This window comes from Lampetra fluviatilis, chromosome 41 (genome assembly GCF_964198595.1).
Source record: "Lampetra fluviatilis chromosome 41, kcLamFluv1.1, whole genome shotgun sequence".
In the NCBI taxonomy this organism is placed as follows: domain Eukaryota; kingdom Metazoa; phylum Chordata; class Hyperoartia; order Petromyzontiformes; family Petromyzontidae; genus Lampetra; species Lampetra fluviatilis.
Window position 1 is genome coordinate 7,697,137 of NC_136315.1, and position 26,375 is coordinate 7,723,511.

The window sequence follows — 26,375 nt, forward strand, 5'->3', positions numbered from 1 at the left end:
CGACCGAAAGATTTGCACGGTCGTAAGCAAGCAAGCACGCAAGCACGCAAGCAAGCAAGCAAGCGAACTTAATATAAAGGATTTAAAAAAGGGCGGGGGTGGGGAACATTTTTCACGCCCATCCTCTCGAACCGCTCCTCTGCCAAAAAAGCGATGCGCGGCCACGACCACGTCACAACGCCCCACGCTCACTGACATCCTGCAGAACATTGCGTACAAAGCCCTGTCTGGGTTAGGGAGGCATTGGTAGACGGTCATGTTTGTTCCAGTCTGAATCGCGCTATGTCACTGCTATAAATACCGCGTTCACTACTGAAATACAGGGTGTCCGAAATTTAATATAGCAAAAAGAATTTTGACTGGTTTTTATTGTTATTCGAGATACTGACGTGAATTTAACATGAACACATGTAATAGACTTATACATTTTAGTTTATTTAAATGTTTTATGGTATTGATTATATATTTTCGAATTATTAATACACTTCTATAGATCATCCATTATTCACTATAATCAATCTGATTCGGCGTTCAAACAATGAGAAAACATTTTGCAACACAGCTGTAGGGATGGATGATGACAGCATGAACAATGCGATGTTTAGATTATTCAAGGTTCCTTGGTTTGCTAGTTACAGACTTTTCTTTTCTTTTAAACCTCAGAAATAAATCTAATGGCTTTGTCGGGCGGACGGGCGGACTTGTACGTTACATCAGGAAATGTGGTTTCTCCCGAAATAGAATTAAATTACCATTCAACATTCACAACAAACTATAACTGATAAGTCCAATACATATATTCGCATCAAATTTACATCAGTACGGTCAAATAACAATACAGCTGTGCAACTTTCTTCGTGGTATATTCTTTGTCGGACACCCTGTATAAATCATGCACTGGCTTTAAAACAAATATATCTTCATGGATTTCTTACTGGAGTATGATGGGGTAGGCTCACTACAAAAGTGGGTTAACATGCTTACCACAGTAGCCAGGGTATATGTGCGTTCATGGCTCATGGTTAAATTCCCAAAGCCGCCAGGAAAAAACTAGTTGTTTTGGTTACAGGAAATTAGCAAAGCATGGAATTCTCAGTGAAGAGGATGTTACATAATTGGTATATGTAAGCTCTATTGTGTCAACCCATTTCCAACTGTCAAAATTTCCCTGCGACTGAACTGGCGTGACTGAACGTGATTTTTCGCTATATTTTACACGCCCCGATATTGATGGTGCCCAACATGTTTAATTTTACCCGAAAAATGTCTCACTATGCGCTTACAGAATTGTGATATTGCAAGCCATGAATATTATAACAAAGTATGAGAGTACTGTGAGTTGAAACGTTGCGAAAAGTTACTGCAGCTCTTTGTCAGTCTACTGCTGTAAAAATAATAAAATAAAATGAAAATAACTGCATTAAATCACGACGTTTCGGAAGCAACACAAGCCTCCGCATCAGGTGTAACTGCTCCAGTAAAATTACTGTAGCGCGTGAAGGATTTTACTGGAGCAGTTACACCTGATGACGGAGGCTTGTGTTGCTTCCGAAACGTCGTGATTTAATTTAGTTATTTTCATTTATTATTATTTTATTTTATTATTATTATATTTTTTACCTACATGACTTTACCGAAAGAACCTAAGAGTATGAATCCTTGCAGTCACGAAAGCTTCAAATCTAGAATTAAGTCCACCACTGGATGAAGGCCTCGCAACACCGTGACATTCATGCGAGGCGACTCGTTTCACCATTGTCCACCACGCTGTTCAATGTGAGTTGGTGAAGGTTGGACACGTGCATAATTGGTTAAGATGTCAATCTTGATTTGAAGCTTTCGTGACTGCAGGAATCCATACTCTTTGGTTCTTTTGGTAAAGTCACGTAGGTAGAAAATAAAATGAATCACTATTTTATTTTAATTTTTGATTTAAAGCTTTCGTGATTGCAGGGATTCATATGATTGGTTCTTTCGGTTAAGTCACGTAGAAGGGAAATAATAAAATAATATAAATATCTATTTTTATTCTTTTATATTTCTATTATTTTATTATTTCCCTTCTACGTGACTTTACCGAAAGAACCAAAGAGTATGGTTAAGATGTCTCTCGCCACTGATGTCGCTCGCCACTGATGCTATCGCAGGCCACGGTCGAGGAATCAAACTCAGGCGGCCTGGATCGTAGCTCAGCGAGCCCCCCCCCCATTGTCATACAAATTTCATTACCACAATTCCATCCTTCTTTTAGAAACTGGAAAGAATTGAAAGAATAGACGTTTCTATTCTTTGTCTTGGCCCAGTCCTGTGACTTGGATGATGCTGCCCGTTTGTTTCTGTCATTGTGTGTGGTCTGATTCACACATTGTGTCGGGAGGGCAGGGGCAAAGGTGCATTTGGTTCGGTCACAATTCCGGAAAGACGCTCCACTTACATACCTTTTGGTAACAGTTTAACGTCAATCAGGCTTCTGCCAAGGGATCCTGAGAAAGCAAGTGTTTGTTTTAAAGTGTTTACATTTCATACTTGTTTTGATTTGAAAATATTGCCCTAAAGCAGGTGAGAGCTCGTTGAGGCTTGTAAACCCCATTGACAGAGTGATGTGGGTATCCGTAAACTGTGAAGATGCTTGTTATATGTAATTTAAAAAATTACACATTCGGTAGTAGTAATGGAATGTGATCCTGGTGGCATTCCATTACTGGACTCCAGAGGTGGCCGGTTCAACCTCCGTGGCAGTTGAAACAATGAGCAATCCCACCAAAAATCCACTCCGCTTCTACCCACCCAGCAGTCGAAATGGATGCGCCAGAGTTAAGTTGATTGGCAGGCCGCGTGTGGTGTCCTGCCAGTGTGTAAGAGTAGGCCAACATACCCTCTAGAGTGTCTCTCTAGAGAGTGTCTCTCTAGAGGGCCCTCCAACGGAAGCTCTTCCGCCAGCAGTGACACGGGCAAGCGATCGCAGCCGCAAAACGGCATTGAAACACTCGTGTCTGTGTGATGGTCACATCACATAGCAGGTGCTCAGTCTATTGGCTGTATCTATGCGGTATGTATGTATGTTGAACTTCTTTTGCACAGTACGTAGCCAACCATGCTAATCGGAGGTGCGGGCAAAGGACGACAAATTAAACACAACAAGCAGTGATAAAGAAACCAGTTTTCAATCTAAAATGAGTTTTCAATCTCAGACATGCATCTGGTGTACTATTTCCTTTCTCTTATTGTTTCAGATTTGTGACGCCATTCGAGTCTCAACATGACCATGCAAGTGCGCCTCACCGGCTCTGCTCCCTGGGGCTTTCGGCTGGTTGGAGGGAAGGACTTCAGCCAGCCGCTCACCATTTCCCGGGTAAGCGGGCGTCTGAACAGGCCACACGACGCATTTCCCAGCAGCCCCTGCCAGCCGCCTGCTCCATACTCGAAGCTCTGAGCCTGTGTTTGGAAATTCCACATGCCTATGGTGGGGGTGGGGCTTTCCATGGAGACAACCATTGTTGGCTTTCCCACAAATTGGTACGCATTTTGTTGACACCGCCCCTCCCCCCCCCCCAGAGGGATGAAGATCAGAAGGCAGGACACGTCGCTGGTAGGGATGATGGACCATGTTAAAAAGTAGTTTTGGAGTTGTAGCCAAGGAATGGAACGCGAGCGACAGGACGTCAACCGGGTAGATGGAGCTATGGAATCAGCTCGTGTGCTGCGAGTGCTCGGCCGATTATTGCACGGCAGAATCGTAAGCGGTGGAGATAGTGTGTGGATTGTTCATGGCTGATGGTGATGATGAAAAGAATGAAGTGTGGAATTGAACTCCACTCCATGAGCAGGTTTTTTGGAGTTACAACCTCCCAACTGCAAGCACCACACTCTGTGTCACCCGGCCGGGTTCAACTTCTCAGTGCAAGTGAAAGCTGCTCTTAGTGACCTGCAATGCCACACGTTGAGACCACGAGCCAGTAAACCAGCTTCCCATTCCCAAAGCTTTGTATTGTGTTGACGGAACTACCCAACGTATCTCTCTTCATTAGTCAATAAAGATGTATACGATGGGCTCGGTGACCAGGTAAGATCACTACTTGGGTTTCAAGGGGGACATGGGTTTACAATCGTGAAATATTGTCTGGGGCTTGTAGGTTTCAGTGGGTGGCAGGGGGAATGTATTTTTGCAGCTGCTCACCTCGAGATATCAATGCTCTGATAGTGCATTGTCCTTGTGCTGCTCGCCTTTTGCCATTCTCTGGACTGACACTGGTGAGACTGGGCCCTAAAGAAGACTGTCTCTGGTGTAGACCAATCGGTTTGAAAGACAATGCCATATATTATCAGAGCATGTTTGTTTGCATGCTCACCACAAAGGTTTCTATTTGGTGTGTGAACATCTTTACACCTCCTGTTTTATTGCCAGTAAGGATAAAACCTATTCTTATTTTTTATACTTTGATACTGGCAAAAAAGGTCCCATTTTGGAATATATTCCGTTAACCATTAAGAACATTGGTTATTACCTGATAGCTAAGCTTATGTGGATATCTCGCCGGTGCCAATGTGATGACGGAGTGAGGGCGCGCGCTCTTTCTCTCCTCCTCCGCTGGCGTCCAAGGTCCACGAAGTGGTTCCACGCCGTGAATGACTCTGATAACGATGCGCAGTCGCCGTAAAAGTAAAAAGAATAAAGTACGTCTGCCTCTATGCAGATAGACGTCCGCTCTCTTGCTCAGCAACCGCCGTAATCAACTCGCTGGCCCGGTGTATTCGGCAGCATCCCTATGGATACGCGCATCCATATTGAATCGGCCTCAATCAGTGTTCTTCAACGCAAGGCCCGCAGGCCACAGGTATCCCTGGTGGCCTTTAGTGCGGGCCCAGACAATACACAAATGTGAAAACACCCCCATCATGCTGTCAACCTCAATGCTTTCAAATGTGTGGCGGCCCTCACACTTATGATGTCTTATCGGCGAAAGGGGCCCAACCCTCTGAAAATTGATGAAGAACAGTTGCCTAAATGATGGGCCCCCTTCAACGGAATTTGTTACCTGCGTAGCTAAATTGCTGGGGGCATTTGTAATGTTCATATCAGGGAACTCAGGCATATTATCATTGCATCCTCTGTTCAAGTCCTGAGTTGTGTAAAGGTGGTCATTATTCGAGGTGCATTTAATGTACTTTCAACACGCAAACCACCCCCACGGTGAATAAGATACATTGTCATAATTAATGGTTAGAGATTTAATTCAGGAATTGACTCTTGTCTCGTCTCTACAAATCTCATTGCTACGTTTCCTTGCCTTGTTTGGTAATAAACGTAGGGAAACTGTACTTGCATGTAATGTCCGTGAATTTAAGAACGCCGATGCTTGGGAATGTGATGTTATGCATGCATCGTGAACTTTAAAAAGTAACGATGATTAGCAATAAATCTAACAGTTTTATCCCAATCATGTAGCACTATCTCTATCATCAATTAATCTAACAGTTTTATCCCAAGCACTTAGCACTATCCTATCATCGTCGTCGTCGTCAGCCTTGGTTATTCCACTGCTGGGTGAGGGCCTCCACAAGTCGACGCCATCCTGCAGTGTAATTAATCTACCATCGCTCCGCCTTGTGAGTGGACATCCTCTTGGACGTATTCTATTCCTCAGATACGATTAGCACGGTTGGCTACCATCGTTGCGAAAGAAGTTCAACATACATGCATACTGATCCAAAATAAACTAAAACTTTACTTCTAGATTTGGAGCTTTCGTGACTGCAAGGATTCATACTCTTTGGTTTTTTCAGTAAAGTCACGTAGGTAAAAAAAAATAAACAACTAAAAAATAAACGAAAATTTTTATTTGTTTTCATTTAATGAATAAAAAATTTTACGTACGTGACTTTACCGAAAAAACCAAAGAGTATAAAACTTTACTATTTTTTTTAATTTTACCAGGTAAGGCCCACTGAGCTGTACAGCTCTTTTTTTCAGAAGCAACCTGGCCACGAATGATCGCCCAATGAAGTGGCTTATCATGTGGAAATGTACAGCAGCCAAATACTAAAATAAATGGATGTTTCTAAATGACCGATCTTTGCGTTGAATCGTGACTCCACAATCGTGGCAGTGTGTCGAATCAGCGCTTCGTAGCGATCATCTTAGTGGTCACGAAACAACCACGGTGGTTGAAATGTTGAAACGCGGTTATTTATTTACTTCACGCAGAACCCGGGCCTGTAGTTTATCCCGGGGAATTGGCAGGTACGCGCGGTTCAGACTCAGGGCAAGGGGGATATTGGAGCCTTTAACAACACGGTGGACCTGAGGACACCGATGTAATTGAAGACACAATAGTAAATATTGTTCTGGAAATTTGAGCCGACATTTTAAGACGGAGTGAGTTCAGGCAGGTAACTCAAGTCAGCGGCCACCCTCTTAAGGCATTTGAACACACACACACACAGTGACTTTACATTCCCAGCCCCTGTGACTTATTAAGGGGAAATACCATTTTGCAGCTACAGTTTCGTTTGTGTTCTTATAAATGTTTTATTACCACTAACTCTCCCAGTAAAAAACAAAATCATAACTGGGTCGGGTATATGCCTCTCCACTTTCTACAGCTTGACTCACCCACGCTGACCAGCGTGGTGAAGTATGCTCACGGCATGCAGAGGCATTCATCCAGCAGTGGATTGACAAAAAGCTGTAAATTTATATTATCATTTTTTTCCACTTTATGTACGAGCCACTGATATTCAAGTAAATATTGCAAGCTCTCCTCTGCCCAGAGCCTTGCGTGCATTTCAATAGCATGTATCACAAACAACGTGGACTTTGTACACGAGTTAATTCTTTTGTTGTTCTATCAATGTTTGTCGCCGCGCACAACAACCAATGGGCAAATTTCGATTTAAAGCTTTCGTGACTGCAGGGATTCATCTTCAAGACGCTGTCTTTCCGACAGACCTGTTCTTCACCTGAGGACGGCTGCTTGCGTTGTGACCGAAACGTCGTGAGAATTGTATTTTATTATGTTTTATTTTTATTATTTTATTATTTCCCTTCTACGTGACTTTACCGAAAGAACCAAGAAGAAAAAACTAATGGACAATATTGTCGGGCACAGGACGAGGTGCTAAGACGTTCAAGATGTTCTCCTTTTAGACACATTTTCCAGGGCAATTCTTGGCAGGAAAGTGAAGATTTACTCCAGCTGTCGGCCTGCTCCTCACCTGACCGGCATCCCACGGGTGGCCTCCCGCTATCCCGCCCAAACGATGTTTTGGCGCTGGCACCGGTTGCCGTTTCACCATTTCTCTCTCTCACCGAAGTTTCCCTTTGTTTGCATTCCCAATCCCGAGCCGTACGCACACAGCACTGACCTCCGAAAGGTTCAAACCATCTGGCCACGGTGGCGAGATGTTAACTACTTCACCCTGTTTAACACGTAGGCTTTCGCGACCAATCTCATCCATAATAGAGTTTTTTTGGGTTAGATCGCGTAAATATATGAATGTGTAGTTAAACCCGCCACCACCTGACACAGCCAACTGGTATACAGGACGTCGGTTCGATCCCGTCCCTGACGGCTGTACATTTGGAGTTTGCGTGTTCTCCCCGTGGTCGCGTGGATTTCCCTGCGGGTACTCTGGTTTTTCCCTCCACATTTAGATTTAACATGCGTTTTTGAGTATTTGGCTGCTACATATTTCCACGCAATAAGCCACTTGGGTGAGTTATCGTTTGTGGCCAGGTCGCTTCTGAAAAAAGAGCTATGTAGCTCAGTGGGCGTTAAAGTAGTTGTTTTTTAAGTAGTTCAGTTCTGCAATTTCTCACTCATGCCACTGCTGGCAGAATGACGTCCACTGGAGGGAGCTCGAGAGAGGGAGCTCTAGAGACAGTTGTCTCTCTAGGCCAGGGGTGGGGAACGTCCGGCCCGCGGGCCGTACAAGGCCAGCGAAATCATTTGGTCTGGCCCTGCCAAGGCAACCGCAGGCGGGACTCGAAATTCAATAAATCTAGGAGCTAACCTGGAAAAGCAGTTGCGAGTAGCAACATCGTCAATACCAGCTAACATCACCACGCCTAGCCAAAGAGAAACAGTTCCAGCCATCGCATTAGGGGTGAGTTAATTAAACGTTTGACCAAATATAACGGGCCAATTTTTAAGTTGATGATTTTGTATGGCCCGCGAATTATGTTATAAATATCCAAATGGCCCTTGGCAGAAAAAAGGTTCCCCACCCCTGCTCTAGAGGGTGTTTGGCCTATTCTTCTAGGTCTTGGAAGAGGTGGGAGTACTTAGACTTTATCCCACCACGTGTGACCTGCCGATCGACTGACTGTGGTCTCTACATGTACATTTTTGGGTGGACAGAGGCGGGGGGCATTTAGTTAACTTTCACCATTGTTTCAATGGCCTCGCCAGGAGATGAAATTGAACCGGTGACCTCTGGATTGCAGTTCCAGCGTGCTGCTCACCATTACACCACTGTGGCAGCATCCCTCAAGTGCCCTCATTTGTGCGGCATATGCGTCTCCGTATAAGTAAATAAGCACACAAACTGTCAGAATAATTTCGTCATCTCAAAGCGACAAGCGTCGAGACATTTATTGAAGGAATGGAACAAACAATAACCATTAGACTTAGAAGATGAAATTTAAGGTAAACGTAAACATACGAGAAATATCATATTGTAAAATATCAACTATGGACAAACAGGCAAACACATTTTCCTGGCCTGACACACATCAATTAAATATCCTCTGGGTCTGGAATGGAACCAAAGTGTTTGGTGTGTTCTGCTTCCTTGTAATTCACTGAACCTGCAGCACAGAATTTCTGAGGACTGTGTTCATCCTTGATGCCATTTGATTTGCCGTCAATCAAGCGATCAATGAAATGCCTTGTATAGGGCCTTATAAGAGGCCGACAAGACTCCATATGTGTTTTCGTAGTCAGTTCCATGGAGACGAAGCGGGCGGTATTTAGGACTGTACACAGAAACGTTACTGTATTTGGTGTTGTGCTTACGTTAGACACTGCTGGAATAAACATGCCATTGTGTTCCCTGTCTTGGCCATAAATGTCTTGCTACTGATTTACCACAGTTTATTCAGCTTGCAAAAACCGCCATGGGTGTTACGTAAATGCCGGCGTGCACTTGTGCATTATAAATGCTTTCACCGAAAGGTGCTTGCAACTCCTAGACTAAAGTTGAATTTGAGAATCAGAAACCTCGTTTCCAGAAATACTATCTCTTTCTTGGGACGGTAAACAACTGCCACAACAACTGCCACAACAACTGTCATAACCAAGATGCGGTTTGTTTCGGAGCTTTCACAGGAACGGGTCGGGTCTTTTTCGAAGAGTCTTTAAAAATAACTTCAATGGAAGCACCACACAAAATCTTGGGGGGAAAAATAGCCTTTTTTTGCGTGCAAAGAAAAGCACTCGGCTCTATCTGCACATTTGGTCAGATAACCAATAAAACACTCTCTCGTCTAGATCGTATCTGTCTCGCAATGAGCTAGATCCGGTTGGTTGAGGAGAAAAAAACAATCACAAATAAAAGAAACCAGCCAAGTCCTCATTGATTTGTTGTTCCTGTCGAAGTTAGTTTACTTAAGCAACTTCAGCCAGCAAAGAATATCTCTGATCTTTCAACAACCAGCAGGATGTGCAGTACCGAATGTGTAAAGGTAAAGGTGCAGCCCTGCAATTTCTTGTTCACGTCGCCATTAGCACAAGGGCCTCCGCTGCAGCTAATTAGAGAGAGCCCCCCTCGGGGGTATTTTGGTCTACTCCTCCGTGCTGGATAGACGTCTGTGAAGTGAAGGCAGGAGTACCTGTGCTTTACCCCACCACGCGCAAGCTACCGATCAATTAACTGCACTAAATGTACCATAATCAGCATTTTAAAAGTCGCAAAAGTGCAATCCTCTGCAACACTTTCTCCTGATACTGCTTGCGAACCACATCTCACTCAAAGTGCATTTTGTCTATTTATTAACGCCGCTATGTAACGAACTGTCAGCGAGCTTTGGATGGCTTATTTCAGTGTATCCGTTTTAGCAATGGAACATTTTCTGATTTAGAGCTGCTAATTTCGATGCCGTCATTCTGGTGACGTCTGCAGCTGTTAAAATAATAACAACAATTTAAACTTGTAGCATGCGCAGTATTTTCCCGCTCTCTACTACAGAGAATGACTCGGAGAGCCAAGGAATCGCAGACAAGCGGGAAAGACAGCCATGTGGTGAGCCAGTATCAGTTTCCCCCCATAGCTCTGCTGCCCTCTATATTAAGATGTAATCGGCCAATTAATGAGTGCTTACATATGGTAGGAAACCGGAGCACCCAGAGAAAACCCACACACGTGCGAGGGGGTTACGGTCTGTCCCATACAGATGGAACAGGTGGAGTCCGCATTTGCTGTACCGCCTTCTTCCGGCAAGCCAGAGTTATAGTACCTCGAAAGCCCACAGGATGAGAGTTTCGCAACAATTGTTGTGGTCGATCAACTCCACAGTGCTGGATTGCAGAGGCCACGTGCGTCAGTCACCACCGGCACGTGGGGCTGCAGTGCTCTGCGAGAGTTACGATTCGATTCTTCACCTCGTGACGTGAAGCCGATGGCAACATTGAAATAAAATGGAGATTTTTTTTTTACAAATATGATTACTTCCTTATGGATTTTGGATGGTAGGCACTGGGCATGCAGAGCTGTGTGGGATGGGGATGAATGACCTGGGACGAGCTGTTATTAAAACTGTTAAGCTATTTTTTATGTTTCGAGGTAAGGCCCACTGGAGTGGCATGATTCAAAAGTGACCTGGCCACAAATGATAGCTCGATGAAGCGGCTTATCGCGTGAAAATGTTATAGCAGCCAAACACTCTGAACGCACGTTAATTCTAAATGTGGAGGGAAACACCGGAGGACCCAGAGAAAAATCCACACGGCTACGGGGAGAAAACATGCAAACTCCAAATATACAGGCATCATTTTTGGGATCGAACCCACGGCCACCAGTATACCAGGCGAGATAGTTGACATCTCGCCACCGTGTTGCCCAGGGCTGTGCTTCCCAGTGGTCATGGGAACGCAGCATTCTAGCTTCTCCAACCTGCTAACAGGCAAACCTCAGAGAGATAACGATTTATGGTGCCCTTGAGTAATTGAACAAATGTTGACGAGGGTGATGATGTGGCATTGCTCGGAATGCAAATGTATTGGTGCCATTTCAATGACGCAGACTTCATCAGAGGTTTGTGCCAGCTGCCGGTTGCTGTGATGAAGTTATAAAACAGTGTCATTGTTTTTATTGCGGACACGCAGTCCAGATAAACAATTTACATGCAATGCTAAGCATGCTCAGCCTGCCCTTGCTGCGATAGGATAGCCGTGTTGTTGCTATGAACCGGCAATCAGAACGCCGCACTGACTGGAGTGGAATGATTCAAATTGCACTGCCTTTTGTTGAGTAATTGCCCCTAACTGTAAGCACGTCTTAACCTACCTGAATGTGACAAACGAAAAATTCCCGCAGGAAATCCCATGCTGCTATTTAAATCAGATACGTTTGATGCTTCTCTTTAGAATAGTCCCGGAGGCCTGGGTCTCACACTCGGCTGTGCACGCTCGTTGCTGTGGAAGTTAGAATTTTACGAGTGTGATAAATAAAGGATGGACTAACAAACCCCGAAAACGTACTTGGTGTGAGAAGGCTTGGCGAAGGGCTGTATATTCTTCTGTCGGAAAGACAGCGTCGTTCATTCAGACGCTGTCTTTCCGACAGACCTGTTCTTTAGCTGAGGACGGCTGCTTGCGTTGTGGCCGAAACGTCGTGAGAATTGTATTTTATTATGTTTAATTTTTATTATTTTATTATTTCCCTTCTACGTGACTTTACCGAAAGAACCAAGAAGATGAATCCCTGCAGTCACGAAAGCTTTAAATCGAAATTTGGGCTGTATATTATTGTCATTATTATCAAGCGTGCACATTAATCCATTGCAATTTTTTTTCGGTGGCTATGAATGCGCGCGAAACATCGGCAAGACAGTCCTTTCTGAAGGTTGTCAGGTTTCAGGTGAAGAACACTTCATGTTGCTATGGGGTCTCGAGTGAGCTTTACTGTCGGCAGAACCCAGGTCGCGCTCGAGAATACGGCTCTCCTGGCCTCTGTAGTTCTCACCTGGTGAAACAAAATAAATGTACTTAAGCTGGATTCAAGTTGCATGTGTGCGTGTGTGTGTGTGGAGTGGTTGTGTAGCGGTCAGCGCGCTGCGCTACGAATCCGGCGACCCAGGATTGATTCTCACTCACGGCCAACATCAGTGACGATTATCTGAATCGGTACTGGGCCTCCTCTAGGTCGAGTAGCTAGTGCGGTGTGTAAATATTAATACTGGAGAGACAAAGGCGGTCGGGCGTGGTGCTGGCCACCCACTCATCGTGTGCCATGTGCGAGCTTCCACAGGTGCTCGCTCACGGTACTTGCCCCAGCAGTCTGTTAAGGCTATACGGGGGATCTTTGTCTTAACGCCTTAACATAAAAGATGTTTTAATGAATATGTTGAGCATGTGATTATGCATTCACCCCTATTATTCGGAAGACGTGTGGGATCTTAGCAACAGTACACAAAGCAGAGAATTCCCCCTTGCAGAGTTATTATAACAACAACTCTTGAAGTTGCTCAGCATGTAATTACAACATTAGTTAGATAACTGATCTGAATATATGCCCATGTATTTATATACAGTATATATTTATATTTAAAATAATTGTGAATAGCTCTAACATGATGTTCAATTTTGAAATCCAAGTTTACAAAATAAATGTCGGGCTGTTAAAGCTACTGAGGTGCTGATCCTTTAAACTTTGATTATAATCTACGATATTGCGTGTTCTTGATCAGAGTTTCATTCACAGCCATGGTGAACATCGGTGAGTACTGATATTTGAACCCATTACTGCTGCTTCACCAACTCACACTGACCAGCATGGTGAAGTATGGTCAAATAACTCCGTGGCATTTCATCCAGTAGTAGATTGGCAAACGGCTGAAAAATATTACTTATTCAGTCTATCCTGTTGATTAGGGTTATTACTATTGAGCCTCCATGTGATGTTACGTGTCACGATTCTACGTCAATTTGATTCATGCCCCCTAATAGGACATAGCACGGACGTGTTGTGGATGTGATCGGGAAGAAGAGGTTGCAATGGGTGGGGACGTGCGCATAGGAAGGCGGAGGGCGGATTTTCGAGGCAGCCATTGAAGTGACTAATCCAGAGGTCAGTGACCAGTGGAGAAGGTCCAAAAAGCTAGACGATGAGATCCACGAAGAGCGGTCCTTGAAGACTGGGTGTCGACTCATCTACAAGCCGCAGGATGTAGGGGAAGGAAGGAAGCAATGGCGAGGTGTGGTGGCATCAACAGCATTAGCCATGATGAACTCTTGACCGAGATTTTGATTAAGGAATTATGAAATTTGTTTTCCCCCTGTGCGTGTATAATGGACAGGGGTGTGCATTGACAGAATCTGCAGTGGCGATGCAAGCTATGAACGCGAATTAATAAATTGAAATGATTGTTACGCACACGATTAATGTGTTCTTGGGTGGATTATTCCATTGCAGCATCCTGAGAGATAGTGACAACTTGGGAAGGCCTTCATCCAGCAGTGGATTGATAATGGCTGATGATGACACAATTCATGCATGTGTCATGACCATCAGAATCGATTGTAATGATTGTTCGTGTTATAAATGCTCATTAACGGCATAATTACTGATTTGTAAATGAATGCTTATTCAGTGTAGATTTGAAGCTTTCGTGACTGCAAGGAATCATCTTCTTAGGTTTTTTCTGGTAAAGTCACGTAGGTAAAACATCAAAATGAATGAAAATAAAATAAAATAAAAAATCACGACGTTTCGGAGGCAACACAAGTCTCCGTCATCAGGTGGGACCGTTACAGCCAGATTAGCTGCATCAAGTGAGGCAATGATTCAAGATGTAATCCCTTAAAAGCGAGTTGAGGGGGGGAGGAGAGGGAGGGGGGAGCTCATCAGACTATGGTAGCCAATGAAGGGAACGTATCGGGAGGGAGGGGGGGCGAGGCCAAAAGGGTGGGCGACGGCGTGCAAGCGATTGTGCGCAAGCGGCTAATTACTGCACACGCCAACACAATGGGCAGAGAGGGGGAGGGAAGCTCTAATACACATGATAGACAAAAGAACGAAAATGCCCATGTTAATACCAATGCTGGCTGAACAATGAAGAGAGTACTGTTAAAAAATAACTGGGGATGTTAACACTCGGTAAAGTAAAGTAAAATAGTGCCTGTCAGATAAGATGGTCCAAAAAATTGTAATTAAGTCTTTTTTGCGTGGTTGATAACATCTTTCCAATGATTACTAAGTTTGTACCCATCATCACGGTTGAAATTATGTCTGTGTTTGTATATTTGTATGGCTTCGTGTACAAACCTTTGATGGTAGCCGGGAGGTTTGCAGAGAACCTTGGTCTCGGAAAAGACAATTTCATGAGAGCCCACCGAGTTGTAGCAATGATCGGCAACGGCAGAAGAATCAGTTCTGCCGTGTTTCAGATCTGACTTGTGCTCGCGGACACGATCAGAAACATGACGTTTCGTTTCTCCAATGTAGCAATCACCACAAATGCAACTCAATTTGTAGACTCCAGGATACTGTAAGTCAGGAACGACATCCTTCACAGATGGAATCAGATCACGGATTTTGTGCACTGTACTGAATCGGACTTGGATCTTATGTTTGTTTAGAATTTTGGAGATCTTTTTGGTCACGCCAGCTATGTATGGTAATGTATGATTCTGATGCACCTGCGCTGGTTAGGCATTGCCTCACCAACACCTATTTTACCTGGAATGGCACCTTCTACAAACAGAATGAGGGTACCCCTATGGGCTCCCCTTTGTCACCAGTTATAGCCAACATGTTCATGGAAAAGTTTGAATCAGACGCCATCCAGACATCCACCCTGCGTCCTTCCCTGTGGAAGAGGTATGTGGATGACACTTTCGTCATCTGGCCACATGGCCTCCCAGCATTGAACCACTTCTTGGACCACATCAATTCCAGACACCCATCCATCAGATTCACCATGGAAGTGGAGAAAGACGGTAAACTACCATTCTTGGATATTCTGTTTGAGAGGAGGCCTGACGGATCCTTGGGACATTCTGTCTACAGAAAAGCCACCCACACAGATTCCTACTTGAAACCGGATTCCCACCACCACCCATCTCAAAAGAATTCTCTCATCAAAACGCTATACCACAGAGCCCATGGCATTTCTGACAAACACCACCTGACTGGTGAATTAAGACATGTACATCGGGCCCTCAGGATGAACGGATACTCTGACCGTACTATCAGCCAAGCTGTCTCTCCCACCACACAGAAACAGCCACATGAAACTCCGACCAAAACCATCACGTTACCATACATAGCTGGCGTGACCAAAAAGATCTCCAAAATTCTAAACAAACATAAGATCCAAGTCCGATTCAGTACAGTGCACAAAATCCGTGATCTGATTCCATCTGTGAAGGATGTCGTTCCTGACTTACAGTATCCTGGAGTCTACAAATTGAGTTGCATTTGTGGTGATTGCTACATTGGAGAAACGAAACGTCATGTTTCTGATCGTGTCCGCGAGCACAAGTCAGATCTGAAACACGGCAGAACTGATTCTTCTGCCGTTGCCGATCATTGCTACAACTCGGTGGGCTCTCATGAAATTGTCTTTTCCGAGACCAAGGTTCTCTGCAAACCTCCCGGCTACCATCAAAGGTTTGTACACGAAGCCATACAAATATACAAACACAGACATAATTTCAACCGTGATGATGGGTACAAACTTAGTAATCATTGGAAAGATGTTATCAACCACGCAAAAAAGACTTAATTACAATTTTTTGGACCATCTTATCTGACAGGCACTATTTTACTTTACTTTACCGAGTGTTAACATCCCCAGTTATTTTTTAACAGTACTCTCTTCATTGTTCAGCCAGCATTGGTATTAACATGGGCATTTTCGTTCTTTTGTCTATCATGTGTATTAGAGCTTCCCTCCCCCTCTCTGCCCATTGTGTTGGCGTGTGCAGTAATTAGCCGCTTGCGCACAATCGCTTGCACGCCGTCGCCCACCCTTTTGGCCTCGCCCCCCCTCCCTCCCGATACGTTCCCTTCATTGGCTACCATAGTCTGATGAGCTCCCCCCTCCCTCTCCTCCCCCCCTCAACTCGCTTTTAAGGGATTACATCTTGAATCATTGCCTCACTTGATGCAGCTAATCTGGCTGTAACGGTCCCACCTGATGACGGAGACTTGTGTTGCCTCCGAAACGTCGTGATTTTTTATTTTATTTTATTTTCATTCATTTTGATGTTTTACCTACGTGACTTTACCGAAAAAACCTAAGAAGAAAGCTTATTCAGTGATTACTTTAACGGCATAATTACGGATTTGTAAATTAATGCTTATTCAGAGATTACTTTGCTTATAATGACATAGTTAATACCTCTTCCAAGATGTCAGGCCAACATGGAAGAGTAGGCCAAATGCTCTCTTGAGCAATTACAGCACTGCACCTGTACCACCACCTTACATAGCCAATAGGAATCCAGTGTACATTTGGTAATTATATATAATCAAATCAATCATTACAATGTCGAAGCAGAATGGATTGTTTACAGGGCAAGGATTCACGTTCTCTTGGGCTTTGAGCCAGCACCGAATGTTGGGCTTACGTCCAATGCCCGTGGATGTTGCAAGCAATCAATCACTCACTCACTCCCTTCTCAGCAGTGTGCAGAGTCCAAAGCCAAAAGTTTACTCTGACTACAGGGCTATCCGGCTTTAATGGCTACAACTCAGCAGCGCTGTCCTGATTTGTTTTTCTTCGGGTTGTATAACCGAGTCTTGACTTAAAGCTTTCGTGACTGCAGGAATACATATTCTACGGGTCTTTCGGTAAAGCCACGTGGATAGAAAATTAATAAAAATATCACGACGTTTCGATCGCAACACAAGCAATCGTTTCTCTCACCTGAAGACGATTGCTTGTGTTGCGATCGAAACGTCGTAATATTTTTATTATTGTTCTATCTACGTGGCTTTACCGAAAGACCCATAGAATATGTATAACCGAGTGTTCAGTCTCCTGAGTGAGCTCCCAGCCCGCAGAGGAAAAACGTCGGACGTCGCGCCCAACGACACCAAGCCACCGGCAACGCCTAGCAGAGCCGTAACGGTACGACTGCGAAAACCTCCGCAGTTATGCCACTTGGTAGTCTTCTGTACTTGTCCTGGAGTCATCACGCTTAACAGTGGCCACGTATTATGATGAGAATATTTGCACTGGAGGAATCCGATGAGCTATAAAGCTCTTTATCACAGATGTCCAGTAGGGGCACGGGGTAAGAACGTAACAACAACAAACAGTACCAAAAAAACGATAGTACAAAGTACAAGAAAGGTAAACAAATCACCCAAACACGTACAAATAGAACACTAATCCATCCCCATCCTACCAGGCAAAGCCCACTGAGGTATTAACTTATTTTTAGAAGCGACCTCGCCACAAATGATATCTGAACAGAGTGGCCCATCATTTGGCCATTTATAGCACAAAAATAATCTAATCTCAATGCATGTTTCTAAATGTGGAGGGAAGAAACCCGGAGGACCCAGAGAGAGAGAAAAAAAATCAACAGTGGCCACGTGGTAAAACCGTGGCCATGCAGACTGGTTTCTCCTGCAAATAAAATGAAAAGTGAATTGTTGCTCAAATGAGCACTGGACCGGTGCTTATCTCCCGCTTACAGCCCTGCCACCAGTGCCGGGAATTCTTAAGTCTTCGTGGCGGAGGGGCGAGTCTCGCCACAGAACAAGCGCCGTCGACTTCCCCATAAAAGTGGCACCAATTTTATCGACCCCCCCCAGAGGGATGATGGGCCGAGTCATCCCCCAGCCAGGATTTGAATTCGCAGCATCTCCGATTGCGAGCCGCTCGCTCTCTCTGCCACTGGGCCACCATCGCAGTGCATATCTCGCCGTCATGAATAATCTAGACGCCGGTTACCCTGGATGAACCTACATACCACGAAGATGTGGCCGATGCCGAGCAGGTGTCTTGGCTTTACAGCTGCTTGCGTGTAAAAGGTTGCGTGTAAATGGTGCGGTGAAGATACACGTGTTGGTAATAGGCGGGTCGTTCACGTCGGTGTGTGTGCGTGCGCGCGTCGGCAGAGTTGCGGTTGATAGTTTTTTTTTACCCTTCTATCTGGCAACAAAACTGACACCTTTTGGCGTCATCTGGTCCAACCCATGTGAGACTAGGCTCTAAGGAAAGCTGTCTCGGGTGCGGACCAATCAACTTCAAGGACAGTGCATATATTATCAGAGTTATGTTTTTTGTTTGCATTATGACTGCAGGTATTGTGGTCTATGCAAACATGATGCCTTGTAAAAAAGGTGTCAGTTTTTTTGCCAGATAGAAGGGTAAAAAACCAATTATCATATTTTTTACTGGCAAATGAGGTTCCAATGGTGAGAGTTGCGGTTGTTTTGTCACGCGACCGTCGTCGAGTGGACCCTGAAAGTTGGTGTACGCAGATCTCGTATTGTTGGCGTACATACCGACCGGCTGCCGTTGTTCTCTTGTGTCAAACGGGGAGGCGACACTATGAGATCTCTTTTACCAGTGGCAAAAAATAATGGTAGGTTTTTACCCTTTTAACTGGTACAAAACTGACACCTTTATTCAAGGCATCATGTTTGCAATGACCACAACACAAGTAGTCAATAAAGCAAACAAAAAGAAGCAACTCTGATAAGGATAATAATATGCACTGTCCTTGAAGTTGATTAGCCCACACCCGAGACGGCTTTCTTTAGAGCCTAGTCCCCATTGGTGTAGGGCCAGATGACACCAGAAGACGTACAACTCAAAAAACAGTGCAATATCAGAGTATTGAGAGTTCGGGGTAAACATTTACACTATGAGATCTGTTTTACCAGTGGCAAAAAATAATGGTAGGTTTTTACCCTTTTAACTGGTACAAAACTGACACCTTTATTCAAGGCATCATGTTTGCAATGACCACAACACAAGTAGTCAATAAAGCATTTATTGACTACTTGTGTTGTGGTCATTGCAAACATGATGCCTTGAATAAAGGTGTCAGTTTTGTACCAGTTAAAAAGGGTAAAAACCTACCATTATTTTTTGCCACTGGTAAAAGAGATATCATAGTGTAAATGTTTACCCCGAACTCTCAATACTCTGATATTGCACTGTTTTTGAGTTGTACGTCTTCTGGTGTCATCTGGCCCTACACCAATGGGGACTAGGCTCTAAAGAAAGCCGTCTCGGGTGTGGGCTAATCAACTTCAAGGACAGTGCATATTATTATCCTTATCAGAGTTGCTTCTTTTTGTTTGCTTTATTGACTACTTGTGTTGTGGTCATTGCAAACATGATGCCTTGAATAAAGGTGTCAGTTTTGTACCAGTTAAAAGGGGAGGCGACAGTAAACCTTTTGGTGACAAAAAAAACCAAAACAACGCTGGTGATAGCCGCTTGCTTTTATCAAAGCCAGTTGAAATCTACTGCAGTACTCGGTTGTTTTGATAAAACATATTTGTTTGTAAATTAACTGTGTGATGGTAATAAGGGGCCTGTAAGAATTGATTTTAGACGAAAAAAAATACTAAAGGTCTGCAAACGTATTATGGGTAATAAAAAATGTATGTCTTTATAGACACCATTACTTGTGTAAACATATGACTTGGATCCCATTCTTACGTTGTATATTTTATGGACGGAGCAGCGGTTTGTGTCGTGCTTTGCTGCGATGGCCAAGGTCCAATGGCTTTAGCACATGTTATGTTAATGGACATTTACAGCCTCGCGAATTGACACTTCATTAAGCACACGTGTAATGTGTACTTTAAACTTGTTGGTTTTACATATCAACCAGGGACGTGGGAGAGTGTGTGTGTGTGTTACCAATTGGGTCTCGTCACGAACGATACCAGCTATCCTATGGACACAAAATAAAAGCAAATATCTCTCATAGCTATTTGGTTCGTTCTGTAAAGTCACATCGGTAGAAAAAAATATTTTTTAAATAATAAAATTATTTTTTCTACCTACGTGACTTTACCGAAAGAACCAAAGAGTATGGATTCCTGCAGTCACGAAAGCTTCAATTCAAGATCTCCCATAGCCACAAACACAAAGACCACCGTCCTGTTAGCACCTACGAAGGCTCGCATGACGCAACAAACGCTGGTGTGACCGGCACCACGTCCGGTCGCTTTTGTCCTTCCCCACTGCTGATGTTCACACACTGCGCCAAGTACTCATTTAAGGCTGAGTCGACCTAGGAGATGCCCAGAATTGGTTCAAGTAATCAGCCACTAATGATAGCCGTGGCCGGGAATCAAACGTGGGTTGACGCTAATCCCCACCTCCAGCGCTCCCCTCCACGCACACGCACAGTCTCGTTTTCTCTTCCATATTCACTTAATTTCAGGACGTGAGTCAGAAACCCCATGAATTGTAATGTTTATATATATAAAAAAATAAGTCATGCAAATTTGCAGTTGTTTTTTCTGGGAACTGCAACATTCAGACTTTAGCCACAAAGCCTATTTCGCAAGGCAGGATTCTCAGGGCATGGAAAATTTGACATTGGTTGCTCCTATAAACCAAATTTTTAAAATTTAAAAGTCAAGTAAATAAAAAATGTAATTGATTACATTGAGGAAACACCTGTGGCTTTGATTGGCCACCAATGGTAGGAAAATGATGCTATATATATTTAAAAATTACTCTTCATTAGATGAATGTAAATATATTGTTATGGGTAGTGTGGTACACATTCATGAACTGGCCTTGACCACCACGGCCCCTCCAATGCCTCTCGCGTCTCATTTATCTGGTGAAGTGTGCTGAAAACTATCCCCACGACCGACACAGCATGGTTTAGCCCTTAATTCGTCTGTGGATTGACCCTAGGGCTTTAAAATAAGGACATCGATATTTGAGGTTCGATTACACTGGTCAACAAAAAAAAACATTTTTTTCTGGCCTGGACTTTTGCAGCTGTTTTAGACTAATTTCAGGGTGCTGATTCCAAATCTGATCTCAGATTTGCTCTATCACATCTCATTTTATGCTATCGGTATACCCCATTTTCATTGATTTTACCCGAAATTAACTCTGTCACTTATGATTGCAAGTTGTTGCGAGTCAGTGACTGCTTTAGTGTTAAAATATGGTGCTGTATTTTTAGGATAGTGTGTTTATAATATCATTTTATGTAAATATCCACATTTATTTAATCTTTTTCTTCTGCAGTTTTTATTTAAAATGCAATATTTGATAACTTAAAAACCTGATGTGATAGACAAAAACTGATGCCAGATTTGGAATCAGCACCCCAAAATTACCTTACAACCGCTGGAATACCTTATGCCTGAAAAAAGTGTGTTGACCAGTGTTATTTTTGTTTCGTTTGTAACCATCTCAATTGCATTGTCTGTCCAAGGTACATTTCATCTCATTGGCTCCATCTCATTCGTTCTGTTCGCCTAATGGCACGTCACTATTTCTAGACGCACAATCCATTGCAAGTATCTTGCTCGTAATAAAATACGTTTTAAACAACGAATCGTCACATTCCTCGTAGATATGAATTATAGTTGCGAATGTTTCCTCGTGGCGTTCAAATATTAACATTGGACACTGCCTTGTGTTAGTTCAAGTCATGAACGTATAAACTAGGTCGCTGCTCCATCGGAAGCTCGAGTGTAAACATTGGTGCGTTTCTTTTGGACACTCGTGTGAGAATCGTGCCATTTTTCCTCCACTCTACTTTTAACTCTCGTGCTGAATGTAAACACTTCTTTTTCTTGGCGGGGAAGGAGGGAATTACCACCACAGTGCTTAATTTTGGAGCTTTCGTGACTGCAGGAATTATTCTTTGGTTCATCTTCTTGGTTCTTTCGGTAAAGTCACGTAGAAGGGAAGTAATTAAATAATAAAAATAAAACATAAGGTCGCTCTTCTTCCCACCTCCCCCCCTCCAACCCAGCTTAAATATACGCTCCAAGCTTGGTGGTGTTTCATTCTTCACCTGAGGACGGCTGCTTGCGTTGTGGCCGAAACGTCGTGAGAATTATTTTATTATGTTTTATTTTTATTATTTTATTACTTCCCTTCTACGTGACTTTACCGAAAGAACCAAGAAGATGAATCCCTGCAGTCACGAAAGCTTTAAATCGAAATATTCTTTGGTTCTTTCGGTAAAGTCACGTATAAAGATAAAATAATAAATTAAATAATAGCATACGACGTTTCGATTGCAACACAAGCAATCATCATCATCAGGTATAAATGAAATAGCAACAAAAAATCTAACCAGAAAACTATAGACAGACATATTGGTGATATCTGTCTGCTTATATAGTTTTCTGGTTAGATTTTTTGTTGCTATTTCATTTATACCTGATGATGATGATTGCTTGTGTTGCAATCGAAACGTCGTAGTATGCTATTATTTAATTTATTATTTTATCTTTATACGTGACTTTACCGATAGAACAAAAGAATAACACCACAGTGTTGTTTATCGCAAGGGGCTGCCCAATTCACAATGAAGTCATCTCTTATCAGACGCCCTCACACACACATGCGTTCGTGTGGTCTGCAGCTGGTAAACGCATTAATGTATCGGGGCCCACACAATGAAATGACACATGCTATCTCGAGCACGCACATATGTGACTAGCAGATACTCTGCAAGTCTTATTTGGGGATCACACGTGCAGTTCATTCCGTGTCATTGCCGCGAAGGGGTTTCGCAGTTGCGCATCGCGCAGTCCTCAGACGCGGGAACGATGTCCGACGTTTCGCGCCCAAGTTGCTGGGAATTCCCAGAGCTGGAAGCGAAATGACGGTTGCCATAACATCTGCCGGAGGGAATGCCTGAACCACCGCGCATCACCATGGAGATGTCCCGCGCTGTTATTGTTGCTCTTGTTGTTGTTGTTGTCGTCGTTGGGGGCATCGGCACATTCTCGCTGTGAATCAGAAGCAAAGCAAACAGGCAGCAGCGGACACATCAATCGACCCCAAAAAACCTGTAGGTCCAGAGTCACGTTACGACACCGCCGTTTAACAAGCAAATAACAGGCACATTTTGAAAGTTAACTTGAAAGCAGTGGCATATTTGGCCTAATCGTTTAAAAAAAAGAAGTACCGTGCGAAACTTGTAATTTCGTTGTATTTCTGTCGGCAGATTACGAAACTCGGAACACAAAAGGGGCTCAAAATACAGGTGGCGGTTGTCAGGCAACAGAAGGTCACGGATGGCTCTTGGCATTAAAGAGACCCAGAAGGATTTGATTGAAATAGAAGTGCTCAGATGTCCTTGCCATGATTACACTGTCCATCAGCCACAGAGAGAGAGAGAATGCTGTTAGTAATCTCGCCGTGCGGCATGCCTCGTGTTATTGAACAGCTGATGAATAATTGCCGCGAAATGTGAATTCACTTGAGGCAGGGATAGGCTTCTTTTTTTTTATTCACAATGTCTTTGAATACAAAGACGATACTGTAATCAACGTATTTGTACGTACATGTTTATGTATGTTTGTATGTATGTAATGTATTCCCTGACTTATAAGCCGGAAAGCAAGATCCAACCACACAATTTTTAAGTGCATCATATAATCCACAAAATATTGCGCAAGCTCATATATTAATATACTGGAAGTGGGGAATGGTAGTGCAGTTGTTCGTGTACATCACTACTAACCACTGTATCCCGAGTTCAATTCCCACTCATGGCTCTCATTAGTGGCGAGTGATATCTCACGCTTAGGTTGACTCGGCCTCAAATGAGTATCGCGTGGACAGTGTCTACGTCAGCATGAGAGAGGTCAAGGAAGTGAGGGCGTGGTAATGGCCACACCACCCTCTCGTTTGCTGTGCCGGCCTTAATGGTAGCCCATAAACAGCACTTGCAACAGCAGTCTGGTAATACCAGGATCTTTGCCTTTTGCTAATAATGTTTTTAGCCTATCTTCAAATTTCGATTTAAAGCTTTCGTGACTGCAGGGATTCATCTTCTTGGTTCTTTCGGTAAAGTCACGTAGAAGGGAAATAATGAAAGAATAACAAATAAAACATTATTAAATTATTCTCACGACGTTTCGGCCACAACATGAGGACGGCTGCTTGCGTTGTGGTCGTAACGTCGTGATAATTATTTTATGTTAATTTTTTATTATTATTTTATTATTTCCCTTCTACGTGACTTTACCGAAAGAACCAAGAAGATGAAGCCTATCTTCAGTTAGGTAAGGGACAAATGCATATATATCTCCATGTAATAATCTGCAAATGGGTTCCAATATAGATTAGTTGAACAAGCAAAAACCAAAGAAATACTTCCTGATCATGCAGATTCTCTTTTAAAACGAAAATGACATGTCCAAGTGTGTTTAAGTCATCGTAACTATAAATGGAAAGTATAAATGTAAATTTTTAACGTATAAAAAAACAACCTTGAAATACCATTGTGTATGTTTGTAATTTTGCTTTGGCGGTCAGACCCTTAAGCATTTTGCTTCAGGGCTGGGCTTAACATATTCTATTCGTTTCTCACGTCAAAGACGGAATCTTAACGTCAAACAAGGGGCACTGAGAACACACACGTGACCGGTGTAATTCAGCGATTGTGCAGCTCGTGTTGCGATGTCACATTACCGATTGGGATACTATTCTACGCGGTGTCTTTATATGGCAGTCTCTTTGTCTGTAAGTCTTCCAGAGCCGTGTTAATGAGTGTGCAAACTCAGAACCAGTTTAGGCCCCCTTTGTGCCTTGTTATCAGTCATATGTGTTAAATAAATACTGCCGTTTTGCCAGATGTTATTCGATAAGTGTCTTCTTTCTACACTATGGATTGTCAGCTCAAAACAACACTATTGCTTCAAAACATACTTACCAATCTAGTCCGACCATTATCAGTGATATATACTAAAATAAATACGTCAACTTCAACGTATTATCTCCGCATGAAAATAAATGAAACGTAGATCTGGGAGGCTGAGAAACTAACAAATAATATATTTTCACAAAGTCTTTCAGCTAGTGCTTATGTGCTGATGTAGTGGTGATACGCGCTGGGTGTATACGTTGTGTGCCAGCGCGTATGTACGGGTGTGTGTGTGGTGACGCGCGCTGACGGGGAGGAGCAGGCGTCAGTGCGCGGGTGGGGGTAGTGCTGCTGATTGGCTGTGTGCCGGTGATGCGCTGAGAGGGGGTGATCGGGTGGCAGCGCGGTGTGATTGGTCGGGGAGTGGAAACACGCGCTGGGGGGAAAACGGATCGTAGAGATAGCGCGTGGTGATTGGGTAACTGAGGAGCGGTGCCGACGTTGAGGTCCGCATCCGCTCCGTCTCCCGGGAGGAAGAGATATATAAGGTGATGCACAGAGGAGTAGAGGGCAGAAGTGGAACCATCTAAGAATGAAGACGAAGGTGCAGAGATAGAGCCCGGAGAGGAGAGTAATGGAGAGGAGAGTAATGGAGAGTAGAGGAGAGTAAGGTATAAGTGTGTAGCCAGAGAGAGAGAACGGTCTACACGAGCTGAGCGATGTATAGTGTGTAGCCAGAGAGAGAGAAAGGTCTACACGAGCTGAGCGATGTATAGTGTGTAGCCAGAGAGAGAGAAAGGTCTACACGAGCCGAGTATGCATACGGTGTAGCCAGAGAGAGAGAAAGGTCTACACGAGCCGAGTATGCGTACGGTGTAGCCAGAGAGAGATGTAAAGTCTACACGCGACGAGTGAAGAGTGTAGCAGAGGCGCAGAGTCTACACGAGGCACAGAGAGCCAGCAGCACAGAATCTACGAGAGTCAAGAGAAGCGTAGGGCGGAGAGAAGAGGTCACGAGTTGTACCGTTGTATGGTGACCGCATTGTGAAGAAGAGAGGCCACGCGTTGTATCGTTACAAGTCAAGATTTAATAAAAGAAGTGTGTTCCCGTCAAGGAGTTTCCTGCCGTCATTTTCCAATACTTCACTAATGTTACTTTGCCGGGCACTGGCAAAGAAAACCGTTTACACATTAGCAGGCTCATCCCATAAGCCAACGGATATGGTCAGCAATGGATTATTGAAGTCTTATCTCTATGTACAGTATAAATTGGGCATGTTTGTTGCTGGCAACATTGCCAATCATATTCTAGATGCAGTAATTTTAGCTGTGATGGTCCCACCTGATGACGGAGACTTGTGTTGCCTCCGAAACGTC

At 43.7% G+C, this 26,375-nt stretch overlaps 1 protein-coding gene across 3 annotated transcripts in view; it reads left to right on the top strand.

Moving 5' to 3' along the window:
• LOC144946510 (PDZ and LIM domain protein 3-like) overlaps nucleotides 1–26,375 on the top strand; it is a 134,681-nt gene that overhangs the window by 10,854 nt on the left and 97,452 nt on the right. For all 3 annotated transcript variants that reach the window (XM_078875465.1, XM_078875462.1, XM_078875463.1), the window contains one exon: nucleotides 3,234–3,352. In XM_078875465.1, the coding sequence (XP_078731591.1) occupies nucleotides 3,260–3,352 (93 nt within the window). In that variant the 5' untranslated portion in view covers nucleotides 3,234–3,259. The remainder of the gene's footprint in view (nucleotides 1–3,233; nucleotides 3,353–26,375) is intronic.